This window comes from Phascolarctos cinereus, unplaced genomic scaffold (genome assembly GCF_003287225.1).
Source record: "Phascolarctos cinereus isolate Bilbo 61053 unplaced genomic scaffold, phaCin_HiC Scaffold_5;HRSCAF=322, whole genome shotgun sequence".
In the NCBI taxonomy this organism is placed as follows: domain Eukaryota; kingdom Metazoa; phylum Chordata; class Mammalia; order Diprotodontia; family Phascolarctidae; genus Phascolarctos; species Phascolarctos cinereus.
The window spans coordinates 278637640-278656568 of NW_027555958.1; the positions used below are offsets into that span (position 1 = coordinate 278637640).

Below are 18929 nucleotides of genomic sequence, written 5' to 3' on the forward strand. Positions count from 1 at the left end.
CCTCCAAGGCCCTTCAGCCCCATACAGAGTAGGAATCAAGAGGGCAGATGATAAGGATGACCTGCAGATAAGATTTGTCAGAGCGAAAATTATAGAAGGACCAAAAGGCAAGAATTAAAGGGTGGAGGACAGTTTATAAATTAACTGGTTAATTATGGAATTAACATTGTGAATATCTAAAAGGCCATTGATTGTGAATTCTTAAATTAAAAAATTCAGAGCACTTCCACTTCCAGGAGCCAAGATGGTGGAGTAAAAAGGTAGTCACTCTCACCCTCTCCTATCAACCTCTGAAAACCCAGAAAATATCACCCCAGAAAAAAAAACCCTGGAACAGCTGAACTAGAAGAAAGATGTGGAACAGCAGTGCAGCAGCCCAGCAAACAGTGCCTCAGCAAAAATAAGGGAAGCATCACTACAAAGGACCCCAGGCAGATAAGCACCCTGCAGCATTCATCTGAAAGGAGCAGAAGAAAGCAACCTAGATTCTTCCTAAAGTCCCAGCCTTGCTGATTCCAACCCAACACCAGGTAAGCTGTCAGAACCCTACAGTCTCCAACTGTCAACCAGGAGGAGATCCTGAAGCTGAGGTGGTAGAGCAGGCAAACACCAACACCTGGACCTCCAAGAGGCTCGGTGAGGGTGGGGGAACCGGTGGAAACCAGCTCAGAAAACCACCAGATGCCTTGGCACTCTACAGCAAAGGAATCTCCAGTGCATTAGCAGAAACGAGGGAGGCAGCACTGCAAGGAGCCCCAAGCAGATAAACACCCTGCAGTACCCATCTAAAAAGAGCTGAAGAAATCTAAAGGAAAGGAAAAGCAGGCAACTTAGAATTGCCAGAAAGTTCCAACCTTGTTGATTCCAGCCCAACACGAGGTAAGCTGCCAAAACCCTACAGCCTCCAATTGCCAACATAAGAGGCCCCAGCACACAAAGCCAGTGACCAAGACCTAGGCCCCCAACACAAGAAGCTTGGGTCAGTGCCCTCTGTTCACCAGCAGGGGAGCTCAATCTCTTTATAGGCCAGGGAATAAAGAAACCATGAGTAAAAAGAAACATACCATAGATCATATTATGAGAAGAGTGAAGATCAAGACAGAAATTCTGAAGATAACATTGTCAACAAACCCACATCTGCAACATCAAAAGGGAATATGAACTGGTCTGAAACCCAAAAAGCCTTTTTAGAAGAGCTAAAGAAGGATTCTAAAAGTCTAATGAGAGAGGTAGAACAGTCCTTAAAAAATACAATTGGCCAACTGGGAAAAAAGTACACTGAAGAAAACAAGTCCCTAAAAAGCACAATTGGCAAACTGAAAAAAAGTACACCGAAGAAAACAAATCCCTTAAAAATACAATTGGCCAATTGAAGAAGGAAGTACAAAAACTAACAGAAGAAAACAATCTGTTAAAAACCAGAATTGGCTTTCCCCTGGCTGGCTGTGCAGAGCCCGCACGATGCCCGGAGTCACGGTGAAGGACGTGAACCAGCAGGAGTTCGTCCGGGCCTTGGCCGCCTTCCTGAAAAAGTCAGAGAAGCTGAAAGTCCCCGAATGGGTGGACATGGTCAAGGTGGCCAAACATAAGGAGCTAGCGCCCTACCACAAGAACTGGCTCTACACCCAGGCCGCCTCCAGGGCGGTGCCGGCGTGGGCTCCATGACCAAGATCTACAGAGGGCGCCAGCGCAATGGGGTCTTCCCCAGCCACTTCAGCAGAGGCTCCAAGAGCATGACCCAGAGGGTTCTGCAGCCCTGGAAGGCCTCAAGATGGTGGAGAAGGACCAAGATGGGGGCCAGAAGCTGACACCTCAGGGACAGAGAGACCTGGACAGAATTGCCAGACAGGTAGCAGCTGCCAACAAGAAACATTAGGACAAACCACACCAGATTCATTAATAAATTGCCTTGTTCGTAAAAAAAAAAAACCCTAGAATTGGACAAATGGAAACTAATGACTCTATGAGAGAGCAAAAATCAGTCAAACAGAAATAAAAAAATGAAAAAATACATGAAAACATAAAATACCTCATCGGTAAAACAACCAACCTGGAAAATTGATCCAGGAGAGACAACTTAAAAATCATTGGACTACCTGAAAATCATGATGAAAAAAAGAGTCTGGACAGTATCTTTCAGGAAATCATAAAGGAAAACTGCCTGGAAGTCCTAGAACCAAAGGGTAAGGTAACCATAGAAAGAATACACCGCTTACCACCTGAAAGAGATCCCAAATTGACAACGCCAAGGAATACAATAGCAAAATTCCAAAATTACCAGATGAAAGAGAAGGTGCTGCAAGCAGCCAGAAAGAAGCAATTTAAATATCATGGAACCACAGTGAGGATTACACAGGACCTTGCAGCTTCTACATTAAAAACTGCAGGGTGTGGAACATGATATTCCCTAAGGCAAAGGAGTTTGGATTGCAGCCAAGGATCAACTACCCTGCAAAAATGAGCATGATTTTTCAAGGGCGGAGATGGATATTCACTGAAATAGGGGACTTTCAAACCCTCCTGATGAAAAGACCAGAGCTCAACAAAAAACTTGATCTTCAAGTACAATATTCAAGAAAGACATGAAAAGTAAATGGGACAGAAAGATACAAAATGTTGTAATAAGGGCGGACTGTTTACATCCCTACAAGGGAAGATGACACTTGCAACTCTTGAGAACTGCATTGTTATTATACCACGTTAAAGGAGTATACATAAAGGGGTTGGATATTAGTTGACTTTGACTTAATGATTTAAAAAAATGTAATCAAGTGGGTTAAATGGATCCAAGTAAGTGGATTAGTCTGATCTTAGAAAATGTACTGAGAAAGGAGGAGGCAGACAAGGGTAAATTACATTACAGGAAAAGACAGAAAATCCTATTACAGCAGACAGAAAGAAGGGAGGGGGGGTGAGCATTGTTTGAACCTTACCCTCATCAGATTTGGCTCAAGAAGGGAATAACATAGTCAGTTGGGCATAGAAATCTAACTTGCCCTATGGGCAGTGGGAGGGAAGGGGGGAAGGAAAAAGGAGGGGTGTTAGAAGGGAGGGAAGAAGCAGTAAAGGCAAAGGGAAAAAAAAAGGGAAAGGGATAGTAGAAGGGAGGAGAGACTGAAGGAGGTGGTGGTCAAAAGCAGAACACTAGTGAGGAGGGAAAAGGAGAAAGGAGAAAGAAAAGCATAAATGGGGGGGAAAGGATGGAGAAAAAGACACAGACAGTAATCATAACTGTGAAAGTTGAATCACTATCTTTTTTTTTTCTCTTCCGTTGAGTTTTGTTTCCTCTTTCTGATGGTTCCTCCTATTGGTTTTAATTTTTACTTACAACTTCACTAATGTGAAAATATGTTTAAAAGGAACGTAAATGTATAGCCTATATCAGATTGTGCACTATCTTGGAGAGGGTGGTGAGGAGGAAGGGGGAGAAAAATTTTAAACTCAAAAGCATATGGAAGTGATTGTTGATAAATCAAAATAAATTAATTTTTAAAAATTCAAATACACAGGAAAAAATTTAAAGATGAAGGGGAAATAATTTGTTTAATTATTTTCTTTTAAAATGTAAATATTTCTGATCATGTGGTTTCATTTTATTTTTATTTTTATTTTGTTTGTTTCTATTTGCTCAGTTTGATTTTAGTTTGTAAAAAAGATATTTTTAGAAGAAATTATTTAGTGACTAACAATCTTTTAAGTGAAATTTTGTGAAATAAGAAAGCCAAGCCAAACTCAGTAATGGGAATATTGAAATAAGTTAATGTCATAGAATCATAGAATGTGAGAGGTAGAAGAGACCTTAGATATAAAATATTAGAATTCTCTAACTTAATATATGAGGAAATAGATTAAGTAGTGAAATGATTTGCCCCAGGTCATGGATCTAGCTCATAGAAAAATCAGGATGAATAATTATGTGTCTTTATATAATACTTTAAAGTCTACAAAGCACTTTTCTCATGCTTCTATGAGATAAGTGGTAAAAAAAAAAATTCATTTTTATTTTACAGATATAGATAATGGATCTCAGAGAGGTGAAATGACTTGTCTGAGGTCACTCAAATACCAAGGACTAGAGCCAGGACTTTAACCTAGGTCTCCTGATTCATTGATTTATGGATAGGGAACTTTGTTCCAATCTCAATGCTTCCAGTAGCTAGCTATGTAACCTTGGGGAACTCCTAAGAAATAAGGTAGTGGTCAGCCCTTTGATTTAAGAATATCACTTTGAGGGGCAGCTAGGTGGCGCAGTAGATAGAGCACCGGCCCTGAAGTCAGGAGGACCTGAGTTCAAATCCGGCCTCAGACCAAACACTTGACACTTTCTAGCTGTGTGACCCTGGGCAAGTCACTTAACCCCAATTGCCTAAAAGGAAAAAAAAAAGAATATCACTTTGATAACTGTATAGAAGATGGACTAGAGAGGCAAGAGTCAGAATGCAAGAAAACCAATGAAAAAGTTCAGGAAGAAGCCTAAATTAGAACAGTGGATGTGTAACTGGAGAACAGACAGACGTGTGAGAGAAATTGTGGAGGCAGAATTGAAACAATTTGACAAGTTATAATAGAGGAGCAATAATTGGATAGAGAAAGTAATGCATGAGGGAGAACAGTTCAGAAGTTCTTAGGTTATGAATGTGCATGACTAGAAAGATAGTGCTGCTTTTGACAGAAATAAGAAAGGTAGGAGAAGGAGGAAGTGGGTTTTTGCTGGGGGAAAATGAGTTTCATTCTTGGGTATGCTGTGTTTGAAATTCCTATGGGGTATACAGGTGAAGATATGTAGTAGACAGTCAAAGATATATGCCTGGAATACAACACATTGATAAACTATGACAACTAATTAGATGACAGTCAGACACAGAGATGGAGAAAGATAAAGAGGGACAGACAGAGAAAAAGAGAGAGCCCACACAGTAGGAAGCAGGATATGGATGATAATTCTGAGAGAGAAAGATGGACCAGATAAGTAAGAAAACCAATAGCATCATTAAAATCCCATTGAGGAGAGGAGAGGCTAGAGGAGGGAGTAATCACTGCAGAGAGGTCAAAATGATGGATCTAAGAACGAAAATATCATTGGTGACCTTAATGAGAGTGATAGCTGTCAGGTTGTGAGGTTAGAAGACAGAAGTCAGAACACAGAAGTAAATGAAAGGTAAGAAAGTGGAGGTAATGGGAATATACAGCTTTTTCTAGCATTTGGGCTATGAAAGTGAAAAGAGCCATAGAATAATAGTTTGAGGGAGTCAGTGAAGTATATGGGGTGCAGGAGGATGGGTAGATATAAGCATGTTTGTAGACAATAAGGAAGGAATTAGAGAAAAAGAGGGGATGATCAAAGGGTCGTATTATCAGAGAAGATAAAAGGGAGTGGATCAAGAAACTAATGGAGAGGTTGACTTTGGAAAAGATAAGGGCTTTCTCTTCCTCTGAGACTGGATAGAAGGAGGAGGGAATGGATGCTGATGTGGAAAGGATTTAAAGTGAGAAGTTAGAGCCCGGAACAAATTACCTCAATTTTTTTCTCAGTAAAACATGAAATGAGATCTTCCACAGCAAGGGAGAGGGAATATGTGGTGTACATAATTTGAGGAAATAAGCTAAGATTTGGAATAGAAGTATATGAAGAGGTAGGATAGAGAATCAATCAGGGAAAAGGGGGAGGACTGATTTACAGCCATTACTGCTGTAACACTTTATTTAAATGTCAATAAAACAATTATATTTTCCTCCTTACCTTTCAAAGCTTCCACTTTCTCAGTCTTCCCTTTATATTCTTTCCTGATGTTTCTGATTCTGAAAGAATGATAAAGTAAACACATAGCTACAGTCTTTTTCATTATTAGAGCTGGCAATATCAGCCCTGAAGTCCAGAAGATAGATGCTAAAACACCTAAAACCTATCCATTTCATTTAACTTTTGCCCAAGTCTGGTCCTGGTGTAACTGATAAGATCCATTAAATTTCCACCAATTTTTTTTCTATACTCACATAATTCATTACCTGATGGCTTCTTTCCCATGGAATTCTGGAGATACTGGTTCAAAAGAGTCAGAGCAATATTCAGGGCTGGTCTCATTCTCTATGACTTTGTGCTGTTGATGTTGAGACTTTAGAAAAAACAGGGGAGAATGCCGGTATCCATACTCATCTAATTTAACAAAAGGATATTATATATTGGGTCATATCACTTTATTTTTTTTTCACTTTCAATATAAATTTATTTATTTTTGGTTTTCAATATTTACTTCCTCAAGATTTTGAGTTCCGTATTTTCACCCCATCTCACCCTAAGGTGGCATGCATTCTATATATCCCTTCCCCTAGTCTGCCCTCTCTTCTATCTCTCCCCCCCTTCTCTTGTCCCCTTCCCCTTCTTTTTTTCTGTAGGACAGGATAGACTTCTGTACCCCATTTCCTGTATTTCTTATTTCCCAGTTGGATGTGAAAACTTTTTTAAACATATGTTTTTAAAACTTGGGTTCCAAATTTTTTCCTTTCCTCCCTCTCCACCCACTCTCACTGAAAAGGCAAGCAACTCAATATAGGTTATATATGTGCGGTTACGCAAAATATTTCCGTAGTGGAGATGTTGTGAAAAACTACCTCTATTTCCCTTAATCCTATCCAGCCCTCCCATTTATTCTATTCTTTCTTTTGACCCTGTCCCTCCTCAGAAGTATTTACTTCTGATTACCCCCTTTCCCAGTCTGCCCTCCTTTCTATCATCCCCCTGCTCTCTTGTCCCCTTCTCCCCCTATTTTCCTATAGGTAAGACAGATTTCCATACCCAATTGAACATGTATGTTATTCCTTCCATAAGCAAATCTATGAGAAAAGATTCACTCATTCCCTCTCACCTTCTCCCATTTCCCCTTTACTGTAAGAGCCTTTTCTTTTCTGGTTTTTTTTTTTTGTGAGATAATTTACCCCATTCTACCTCTCCCTTTCTTCTTTTCCTAGTATAATCCTCTCTCATCCCTTAATTTTATTCTCCAGATATGACCCCTTAATCATCAACTCGGCCTGTGCCCTCTATCTATCTATCTATCTATCTATCTATCTATCTATCTATCTATCTATCTATTTATCTATCTACATACATATAATTTTTTCCCTCCAACTACTCTAATACTGACAAAGGTCTCATGAGTTATAAATATATCTTTCCATGCAGGAATGTAAACAGTTCAACCTTAATAAGTCTCTTATGATTTCTCTTTCTTGTTTACCTCTTCATGTTCCACTTGAGTCTTGTATTGGAAAGTCAAATTTTCTATTCAGCTCCAGTCTTTTCATCAAGAATGCTTGAAAGTCCTCTATTTTACTGAATGACCATTTTTTCCCCTGAAGGATTATGCTCAGTTTTGCTGGGTAGGTGATTCTTGGTTGTAATCCTATCTCCTTTGCCTCCAGAATATTATATTCCATGCCCTGCAGTCCTTTAATGTAGAAGCTGCTAAATCTTGTGTTATCCTATATGTGTTTCCACAATACTTGAATTGTTTCTTTCTGGCAGCTTGTATTTTTCTCCTTGACTGGGAACTCTGGAATTTGGCTAATATTCCTAGGATTTTCCTTTGGGGATCTCTTTCAGGAGGAGATCAGTGGATTCTTTCAATTTCTATTTTGCCCTCTGGTTCTAACATATCAGGGCAGTTTTCCTTGATAATTTCTTGAAAGATGATGTCTAAGCTCTTTTTTGATCATGGCTTTCAGATAGTCCAATAATTTTTAAATTATCTCTCCTGGATCTATTTTCCAGGTCAGTTGTTTTTCCAATGAGATTTTTCACATCGTCTTCTATTTTTTCATTCTTTTGGATTTGTTTTACAGTGTCTTGATTTCTCATAAAGTCACTATCTTCCAATTGCTCTATTCTAATTTTTAAGGAAGTATTTTCTTCAGTAATCTTTTGGACTTCCTTTTCCATTTGGCCAATTTTTCTTGTTAGGGCATTCTTCTCCTCATTGGCTTTTTGGACCTCTTTTGCTATTTGGGTTAGGCTATTTTTTAAGGTGTTATTTTCTTCAGTATTTTTTGGGGTCTCCTTTAGCAAGCTGTTGACTTGTTTTTTCATGATTTTCTTACATCACTCTCCCTTTCTTTTCCTAGTTTCTCTTCTACTTCTTTTACTTGCTTCTCAAAATCCCCTTTTGAGCTGTTCCAAGGCCTGGGACTGATCCATATTTTTCTTGGAGGTTTTGGATGTAGGAGCTTTGACTTTGTTGTCTTCTTCTGGTTGTATATTTTGATCTTCTTGGTCACCATAGTAAGATAATACAGTCTGACTCTGTTTGAGCTGCTTGCTCATGATCCTGGCCAATTACTTGAGTTTTAAACTCTTTGTTAAGGTAAGAGTCTGCTTCCAGTATGGAGAATGTACTGTCCCAAGCTTTGGGGGTTTGTACAGTTGTTTTCTGAGATACTTGTAGAGACCTGTACATTTTCAGTTCTTCCAACGTGGTATAAGGGGCGAGTTGTTTATTCCTTTCCTGGACTGTGCTCTGGTCTATTAGTGACCACAAGCACTCCTTTCTGTCCTGGAACTGTGAGGAAGGTTTCCTCTCCACAGCCATTACAAGCTCCACCAGGCCAGCACTCCTCCTCACCCCAGGACTGCCTCCCAGAACTGTGACCCAGATCCAAGCACGGGCAAAGCAAGAGATTCCTGCCTCAGCGCTGGCAAAGAGATCCCTGCAATCCCTCTCTGATCAGCCACTGGATTCCCTCTCAGGCTGTGGGCTGGAAGCTCAGGAGGCAGCTGCCTCTCCAGGGCCACACTCTAGGGGAACTGGAACTGCGACCCCACCCTCCTCTCTCAGCACTGCAGAAACAGACTTTTCCCACTGACCTTCTAAGTTGTCTTTGGCTTTCCTGGGTTGAGAAGTCTGAAAGCCACCACAGCTCCCTGCAATTCAGTCCTCTGTCTGCTCCAGGTCCCCTGTGGCCTGCAAGCCCATACCACACTGCGCTCTCTCCCAGCCCAGTGTGGTATGCCATTCTGGTCAATCATCCAGGTTGTCTTGGGCTGGAAATTTGTTTTACTGTATCTTTTCATGGGTTCTGCTGCTTTAGAATTTGTTTAGAGCCATTTTTATAGGTATTTAGAGGGCTTTAGGGGGAGAGCTCAAGCAACTAACTGCTTTCACTAGGCCAACTTGGCCCCACCCCTCTGGGTCATATCACTTTAGCCAGAGAGTATTAAAGAGCTTGTCAAGTGACTCTGGCAAAGCAGAGGGGAATAAATGTAGGCACAGATTGAAAGAACCGCTGTAGTAAAGAAAGGGATGGCTGCCAAGTGAAGGGAACTGAGAGATACAACGTCCACTGCTTAAATTCAGTAGCAGAAGCTATAACTTACCTCCTGACACAAATAGCAAAGCCATGAAACTTACACAATATAACAGAAAAAAAAATGTTGACATGAAGTGAGAATGGGGGATAACAGATAAAAAGGCATTGAAGAGCTTACTATTTAAAAGCACTACATGGTGAAGAAAAGCCTCTTAACACTAGAAGGACCAGACACATTGATTGCATCAAATGACACTAATTTTTTTTAATTTAAAAATATTTAAAGTATTTTACTATAATTTACTGTAATATCTGCTTTCATAATATTATAATTTCTCCTATTTGTACAGATGTGTTTTAAATATGAATAATAAATTTATTTAAGTATAAATAATTACTAGTAGATGATTTTATGAGTCTATATGTAGGATGAAGAAAATGGCAAACCACTCCAATATCTTTGCCAAGAAAATCCCAACTGGGATAACGAAGAGTGAGACATGACTGAACAGAAATGCTGTAGAGGTTCTCAAGGAATGGCAAAAGTACTAGAGGAAAGCCTCCAAAATGATGGGCACATCTTTTCCAGACGATTTACGTGCATGTGGACTGTTAGGGATCTGTAGGACGTTGAGGACCACAGGCTGTTCATGAGACTTCACTGATGGGCGAAGCCCCTCACGGGTGTTAGTACATGAGCAGAATGTCCTGGCTGGGCTGTCCGGCCACGGACCTTGCACCTCCCAGTCAGCAAAACTCTGAAGCTAGGAGAGCTCAAACTATAAAACAATGTTGCTAGCTCAAGCACAGTCAGCTCTAGCACAAATATGTATCAAGTATTGCTAGCTCACGTATCAAGTATTGGGAACATTCCGGGAACAAGAAGTACATGGTGTTTTTACAGGAGCAGCCCGGGAGAAGGACGCTGTCAGGATAATGTTGCAAAGAGCTGTGCTTGTTGATACTTTGATTGGTATTCGCATGAGAAAAATCCTCGGTGTTGCCTATTGGTAAAGATATGTAAACTTTGTTGCTTCGTCCGCTGTTACATTGGGGTATGTTCCCATGAGTCAAAGATATAAAACGCTGCACTGTGCCTTGAATAAACGGAGCTTCACCATCTTGCCTCCCTGCCTCTCACTGCTCGGCGCAGGGTATCAGGAACTAAGCTGGCCTTAGCATTCCTGGGGAGGGAGAGTTTAAGACTCTCACAGCTACTGAGCTGGACGCGCAACAGTGGACAAGAGTAACACAGAATGGGAAAGTGAAGAGAAGTTGCTATCTGTACTGTTGTAGAGGGTGTACATATAGAAAAGAACAGACTTCCAGTGAAGTAGTAAAAGAGAAGTCAATCTTCTCCATGAAAATCCTATTCTAATGTCTTGCTATAATCAGGGAGATGAACCTGTATTCTTAAAAGTGATGTAAGTGGAGCCCAAGTTCTACCATACTATTGTCATGGAGGACGGGCCAATAGAGCCAAAGTTCTCAGTGTGTGTTCAGCAGGCCAACCCACACCAGGGGTTGGTGAGGCTGCCTCTGGAAGTGCATAATGACACGTAATGGGGGGTTCTACTCTATTTCAGAGAGTATAATAGATATTCTGAGCCTTTTTCTTATCTGCTTACTACACGGTGAAAAAAACTTCTTAACACTAGAAGGACCAGGCACATCAATTGCATTATATGACAACTATTTATTGTTTAAAATTTTTAAAACAATTTTGCTATAACTTCTATCCATGCAAATGTATTTTAAATGTAAACAATTGCAAGCAGATATTATTTTACTTTGCTATAAAATTTTTCATCCTATTAGCTCTATATTCTTTGCTTGTAGGAAAAAAGTGTATCAATTGATACAGCTCAGTTCTTTGAGGTATGTTTAAATTCTAACCCTTCTAGTTTAACAAATGCTGAGCCAGAACATATGTGTGTATACAAAACGCTAGAAGGTAGGAATCCAGCCTTTCTATTTCTCTTCTGGCAGTGACTGAGGCAAGAACTGTGGAAAGCCTGGGAAGTTATGGGACAAAAAAGAGAGGTAGCACAAACAATCTCTTCTCCCTATCTGGCCTGATTTATGCACATGGTGCCTCTTCTCATCTATTTTTTGCTGGTCTAAGGTAAATAAAGATTGACCTATTGGTCAGACTCAGACCATGTAAGCTTTGAAAAGCAAGAAAAACTACATGAAGGGGCAGCTAGGTGGTGCAGTGAATAGAGCACTGGCCCTGGATTCAGGAGGACCTAAGTTCAAATCCAGCCTCAGGCACATAACACTTACTAGCTGTGTGATCCTGGGCAAGTCACTTAACCCCATTGCCTAGCCAAAAAAAAAAGCAAAAAAGAACTACATGAGATCCACAAACTAGAATCCACAGAGCTTGCCAGCACCTGAGCCCAATGACCCAGACCCAGCCCTTGAAGGATAGATGACCTTTGTGAAACAATCCAGCAGTGAATCAACTCAATGGCCAACATATCATATCCTGAAAGCAGAGGAGTGATTCATCCAACAGATAAGCCTCACTCAGAAGTAAACTTGATGGGATGAAATGCTAATTTTGAACTCAATCTCCCACTGGTTCAGGGAGATGTATTTATATTTCTGTTCCCCCTTTTGTAAAACAAAATTTATGTTGATTGCTTATTGATGATATCAAGGAGATATCACCAGATTAACTAATATTGAGTCAGTTATCACTGGTGAGTAATAGTAAAGAGAAATTATGTAGTTTGGTGATATTAGAGAAATACTGAGTGGTCACATGATGTTAGGTAGAACACACCAGGAAGGAGGCCCAAATTAACAGCAGTGGAAGAATTGCTGCAATCCTTTTGGGTTACTCCTAAAACCCTAAAGAAGAGATGTAGCATTTTAACATTATTAAAAGAATAGTAACAACCATTGGTTCCCAGCGAAGGAGGCTGTCTCCAAAATGACCTCATTGCCTGAGATTCTTGGGAGGATGAACTCTTAGCGGAGGAGCCATAAGTTTGGACCCAGCCTTTTGACTGAGTCCAAGTTTTACAGAACAAATCCTTTTATTAAGGGAATTTGTTCTGTGAAGTTTGGATTCAGTCAAAGGGTCTCACTTGAGGACCTAGAGGGCTGCATGTGACCCTGAGGCCACAGGTTCCCCACCCCTGTGCTAATATAAATTAGCCAGCCAACATGATCAGCCCATTTTAACCATTTGTCTCATTTAAAGAATAGCCCACAGGTCATTAGAGCAGATATAGATTCAAAGTCTCTATAGTCTTCTCCTCATAGGAACCATTAAGGGTCGTTTTAAAGCAGAAGTAATCTGGATAGATTGGAAATTGAAAATAGCATTTAGAAAGCTAATACAATAATCTAGGTAAGAAATGATGAAGGCAGGATCTAGTGCAGTAACAGTGTGAGTGGGAAGAAGGGAATAGATGTGAGAAATGTGTAACATCACATGGGTTATCATCAACAGAACTTTTAAAGTTTTAAATGATTCATAAAAGCACTATTACTTACTTGGTAAGATCTTGTCAAAATACAATGTCAGTGCCAAATACAAGATGGTATCAAAAACCAGCATAAAAATTGTTGCCATTAACATATGTGATCTCCCTGTGGGGTCATAGAAAGTAACACTTCTCAAGTCGTAATCCAACCATACGATCTGAAAGTACAACAAATAAATGCAAAAGCAAAAATGATATGTGTGGAAGAGGCTTGGAGCCGGGGGGCAGGGTCCAGTTAAAACAGGGATAACTCTTGATAGAAATTGTAACTTGTACTTAAAATGGCTGTCATCAGGGCAGCTAGATGGCACAGTGGATAGAGCATTGGCCCTGGATTCAGGAGGACATGAGTTCAAATACGGCTTCAGACACATAACACTTACTAGCTGTGTGACCCTGGGCAAGTCACTTAACCCCATTGCCTAGCCAAAACAAAGCAAAACAAAAAAAATGGCTGTTATCAAGTGCATATAAATATTGAAGTCAGCAAGGTATAGTTGTTAGAGAACTGGACTTGGAATCATGAAGACCTAAGTTCAAAACCATCTCAGTCACCGACGAGTTGTGCTAACCTCTCACTTTTCTCATCTAATAAAACAAGGGGCTTGGACTCAATGGCCACTAAAGTTGCTTCAAACTCTAGTTCTATCATTTTATAATCATTGCTAGGATTGATGATATTGCTATTTGCTAAAAAAAAAATTGTTGTCACATGTGAAATATGATAAAGGAAGCAGAAACCCTGAAGAGGGATTTAATTTACTAGTGAAATCTTGTGTTACTATTTTAAGAATCATCAAATACTTTAAGAAAAATAAAATCAATTTTGATTTACCACACCATAACCATATTTATTACTATAAAATGTTTGTTGTTGTTGTAGTATCATTTCATGCATGACCCTTTATGAGTCCATTTGGGGTTTTTTGGCAAATACACTAGAGTAGTTTGCCATTTCCTTCTCTAGCTCATTTTACAGATGAGGAAACTGAGGCAAACAAGGTTAAGTGACTTGCCCAGGATCACACAGTTAGTACATTTCTGAGGCCAGATTTGTGTGAAAATGAATCTTCCTCATTCCAATACCGCTATCCACCGCACCACAGGTACATAATATATTATTTTAAAAGAATTTTCAAAGCATGTCTCTGCTCTTTTAAATTAAAAAAATATCTTGGCTGAAAAAAAATCTCAGGTTACTTTTTTTAAAAATGGCAATGGAAGACTAGCATGTGTTGGGAAATTTGAATGCTTGGAACTTTGAAAATAAGAATTATCTTCTAGTATCAGATTCTTCAAGGGAAAAATGTTTTATCACCCCTACTACAAATCTAATAAATGAATGAAATTACCATACTGACTTACCTGGATTATTCCATGAGTAAAGGCAAAGGGACTCAGGAGACATAAAATCCATTCCAAAGATGCAGGAAGTTGTCTATGCAATGAAGCAAATCCCAAACTTCCCCAAAAAACAATAAGGAGGAGTGTGATTGAGCCAGAAAGTACAGGTCTCTTTATCAAAACACACAGCAAGAAAGCAAAAGCTACCTGAAGTGGGAGAAGAACCCCTGTTAGCAACTAGATCTTTGGGAAGTCTTAAAAACTGCAATGAAGGCTCAGATTCTTATAATCTAGCCGCTGCTCAGATTTTTACAACCTAGCCAGTAGCTCACAGGTGCTTGGATTCCTTAAGAGTCTGGCTAATATGGAGGATCTTTAATAAACCTTGTCTTTGGCTGAAGGAAGGCTTGGGTTGAATTCTTTTGGACAGGAGCTGCATGTTGTGATCACAGGGTCCCAGCACCCCTAAACCTCTAGATCTCATCATATGGTTCCCCAACTTGGAAAAACTGCCAAATCCCAAATTCTTCTCCAGCCAAGACTGTAAGACTACAGGCCATTCACCTAAAGTTGGTAACAAACAGCAGGTATCAGCCAATGCCTTCTCATCATTCCCTGGATGTAGCCTGTACTCAGTTCCAATCAACTTCCTCTTTGGGACTCCCTAGAGGCAGGGATCTATGCCCCTTGCCAGCAGAAAGTAGTTTCAGAAGCTGAGACCTTCACCCCTTACCCCAAAAGAATTTCAGTCCCATTTGTTTGAGGGGAGAATGATGGGGTTGAGATCTAGACCCCAAAAAGGGAAAACCCTGGACATTCCCACATGGCCAAATCTCTGACATTTGCCTGAGGCTACAATTCCATCAACTGGTCTTTCATTGTGGCTACACCCAATCTCCCAATTCTTTTACACTTAACCTAGCCTAGCCCTCCATTGTCTTCCCTCCCTATGACCCCAGGCCACTTCCCACCCTTAATCCTATCTAGGCTCCATTCTCCCTTGGCCATGTGGTCCAAGTCCCTGGCATTCTATTACTTCATAGACTACTTGGCCACTCCTAGATCCCTCCCATAGTCTTTCTGTATATAAGGTCCATTTTATCTCCATTAAGATGTTTAGATTCTTATAATCTAGCCATTGCTCAGATTTTTGCAACCTAGCCAATAGCTCATAGGTGCTCAGATTCCTTAAGAGTCTGGCTAATATGGTGGCTCTGTAATAAACCTTGTCTTTGGCTGAAAAAAAAAACTGCAATGAAATAAGGATATTGGTTTTATAAACTGATCATTTCTCACCCCCATGAGGAATGTCTCACATGAATACAGAAAATAGAACAGAATGGGAGTGACGGCAATGGCACATATTTTATTCTGTGTCTTTAAGGCCTGAGTACAGAAAGGATATTCGGATCACCAACTCACCAAGGAAAGACCATAAACAAAGAATAGAACGAATATCACAAAGTAGCCAGTGATGATTACAAGTTGGAAACATGTTACGGCAAGTGCCACACAGGTGGCCATGATAAAAATGAATCCAGCATACAGCACACCCCAGGAAAGCCTATGGTGAAAACAGAGCATTATTTCAATGTTTTATATGCAGTTGAACTTTGAGGAAGAGGCAGGGAGAGACATCAACATCATTGTATGTAAAACACTTATTTCCCCTGCAATAGTAGAAAATGTTTATGAACAACTAAAATCTCACCTCCTTCAATATGAATCTATTCCTTTTATTCAGTTGCTTGCGGACATTTTACAAGATATAAACATCATCTCAGTAAAGTCTTCATATGTGATTTGTAATTATAAAGTAATGTAAGTGGATTTGTTAAACCAACAAGTCATAATTTACACACCCATTGCGATACAAAACTGATTTGAGTTTTAGCCATCAAAGTCCTCACTTTGGTAAGTACATAATTTTGTGATTCTTTCATTAATTAAAACATTTCACTTATTAACAAATCACAAAAAGTCACTGCCATAACTTTATGGTTACATCTCCTGTTTGATAGCAAATAGTACGATACGTTATTTCTACCCCCACCCTCATCTTACTCAATAAATTCCAATGGCTTCCCATCACCTTTAGGATCAAATATGAAATCTTCTGTTTAGCATTCAAAGCTCTTCATAACCTAACCTCCCCTGCCTTGTTAGTCTTCTTACATTTTATGATCTCCATGCCCCACCCTGCCTTGAGTCCTATCCCCTCCTGAAAAGTACTCTGTAATCCAGTGACACTGGCCTCCTTACTTTTCCTCTCATAATACATTCCAACTACCAACTACAGATGTTTCTCAGGCTATCTCCTATTCTTGGAATACTATCCTTCATCTCTGCTTCCTGGCTTCCATGGCTTCAAGTCCCAGCTAAAATTTCATCTAATACAGGAAACCTTTCCTGAGCCCCTTTAATTCTAATACTTTTCCTCTGTCAATTATTTCCAATTTATCCTGTACATAGATGTTTGCATGTTGTCTCCCTTATTAGACTTTGGAGCTCTTTGAGAGCAAAGACTATCTTTTATCTTTCTTTACATCCCCAGTGCTTAGTATAGAGCACATAGTAGGCACTTAATGTTTATTGACTCATCTTATTCATAAGATTTACTTCTAAAAGGCTTTTAACTATTTTTAAATCTCAAAATCTCCCTTTAAGAAAACTAACTTCACTGAAGATGTTAAAAAAAAAGACACAAGTTCTGAAGCCATTACCCAAAAAATCAATGCAAAAATGCTTTGAGCACAGGCCACATCACTGAATCTTTTTAATGTTTAGATTCTCAGGGAAAATTTTGATTTCATAATTTTTGTCATGTTTGTTAAAAACCATTCTCATTACTTTGCCATCACACCACAAATACACACACACATACACACACACACACACACACACACACACAATATACAATCTTCTTTCAGCTAAGCTAACCAATTTCAACTCCTTAACTTATATTCCTAAGCCCTGCTTTCCATGATTTTGTTCAGTTTTTTCCATTCCTTTAGAAATCTTTTAGTTTTGCCACATTCTTTAAAAACTTGTAATGATCAGCACTGTAACAACTGGAGGTGATGGTACAAGTAGAGACTATTTACTTGTTTAAAGACATGGTTTTTGGTCAGTCCCATGACAACTGGAAACCTTTTGGTTTATTTCATATCTTTTTCAATTTAGGTAACTATGATTCTCTAACTGGCTGCTTATCCCTGTTCATTTATTTGTTTGTTAGAATTTCTATAAGGAAGTAAAATAATTACTTGATTTACCAGAATGCTGAATCTTGGAGACCCATCATTTTCATCCATTCCTTGGCCTTTTTCCTCTCTTGTGTAACATTGAGTGATGCGAAGTATATCAATGGGGTGAATGAAATTATGTAGAAGAAAATAATTAACTCGTGCCCAATTGTCATTTTAGAAATGAAAGGTGGTGTCTTCATTCTTATTCCAGTGACTGCCATCATTTTATCCATCACTGAATGGTTTGTTGTGATCTAAAGAATGACATTAATGTAGAAAACCATCATCTCAAATATAGGAACAGACAAGAAAAAATGACCAAAATGTTTTGATTTATTGTTTTTAATTTTTTAGTCTACATTCACATGCATGCTACACTATTAAAGCATCAAATATCATCCTTTGTCAATATCCCAATGCACTTCACATTATTAATTTGCCTTAATCCTTACAATCTTTCAATTATATACTTACTTCTATAATAGCAGCATTCATGGCAGCTTGAAAGGCGACAAAACCTTTATCCCAATATGTTTCAAGTAAACATCTGAACTCTTGATAATTACCATAGCAATGAGCTTTAAACAAGAAGAAAAGCACAAACTACCATGAAATAGGATACATACAATGTGATTAAAATTAGAACTATTTGGATCTATGCAAATGGGTACAAATTATGCTCTTTTTTTGCCATCTGGCCTTCGATTACACCACTTCTCTACACCTAGAGTGGCATTTAATATATGTATATATACAGACACACATGTGTATTAACATACATATACATGTATTTGCATGTGTATATATACACTCCTGCATATATCTATATATTCCTGCATATGCATATACAATGTATGTAATATATATCTGTCAGTTACCTGTATAGAGATGAAAATTAAACACACAGGAGCTGATGAGGTCATCAAGAGAGTGCATATACGGAGAGAAGAGAATAAGGCCTAGACTAACCTTGGGGAAAGCCCATAGCCAGGTTATAATATGGATAATAAGCCAGTAAAGGAAACTGAGGCGATATTAGACAGTCGGAAAACCAAGAGAACATAGTGTCATGAAAAGCCATAAAGGAGAAAGCATACACAAGGAGAAGGTGTTCAACAATGTTAAATACAGCAGACAGGTCAAAAGAGTTGAGAACTGAGAAAAAAAATAGTCAGATTTGTTGTTTAGGTATCATCAATCAACTGTCAAGATCAGTTTCAGTTGATCAATGAGGTTAGAAACCAGATTTGCAAAGAGCTGAAGAGTTAATGAGAAGAGAGAAAATGGAGGCTCCAAGTATAGGAAGGTTTTTCTCAGAGTTTAGCTGAGAAAAGGAGGAGAGATATAGGACAATAGCTTAAGGGACAAGTGAAAGTTTTTTAAATAAGATGAAATCCTCGGAATGTTTGAAGATGATATGGACAGAACTCAGATAGGAAGAAGTTTAAGAGGAAAGGAAGGGATGGCTCAAGTTGGAATCTATTGTAGAAGACAGAGGTAGATGGGAGTGAGAAGAACATGTGGACAAGGAGAAGAA

General features: G+C 39.2%; 1 protein-coding gene and 1 pseudogene across 1 annotated transcript in view; one reads left to right on the top strand and one right to left on the bottom strand.

The window, feature by feature from the left end:
* The window catches only part of LOC110219296 (ATP-binding cassette sub-family A member 10-like), a 149849-nt gene that overhangs the window by 120899 nt on the left and 10021 nt on the right, over positions 1-18929 (bottom strand). The window contains 7 exon segments of the mRNA XM_078155886.1: positions 5741-5799; positions 6007-6154; positions 12811-12958; positions 14166-14351; positions 15567-15708; positions 17420-17646; positions 17867-17970. Coding sequence (XP_078012012.1) covers positions 5741-5799; positions 6007-6154; positions 12811-12958; positions 14166-14351; positions 15567-15708; positions 17420-17646; positions 17867-17970 — 1014 coding nt within the window.
* Positions 1434-1923, top strand: LOC110219358 (small ribosomal subunit protein eS19 pseudogene; annotated as a pseudogene).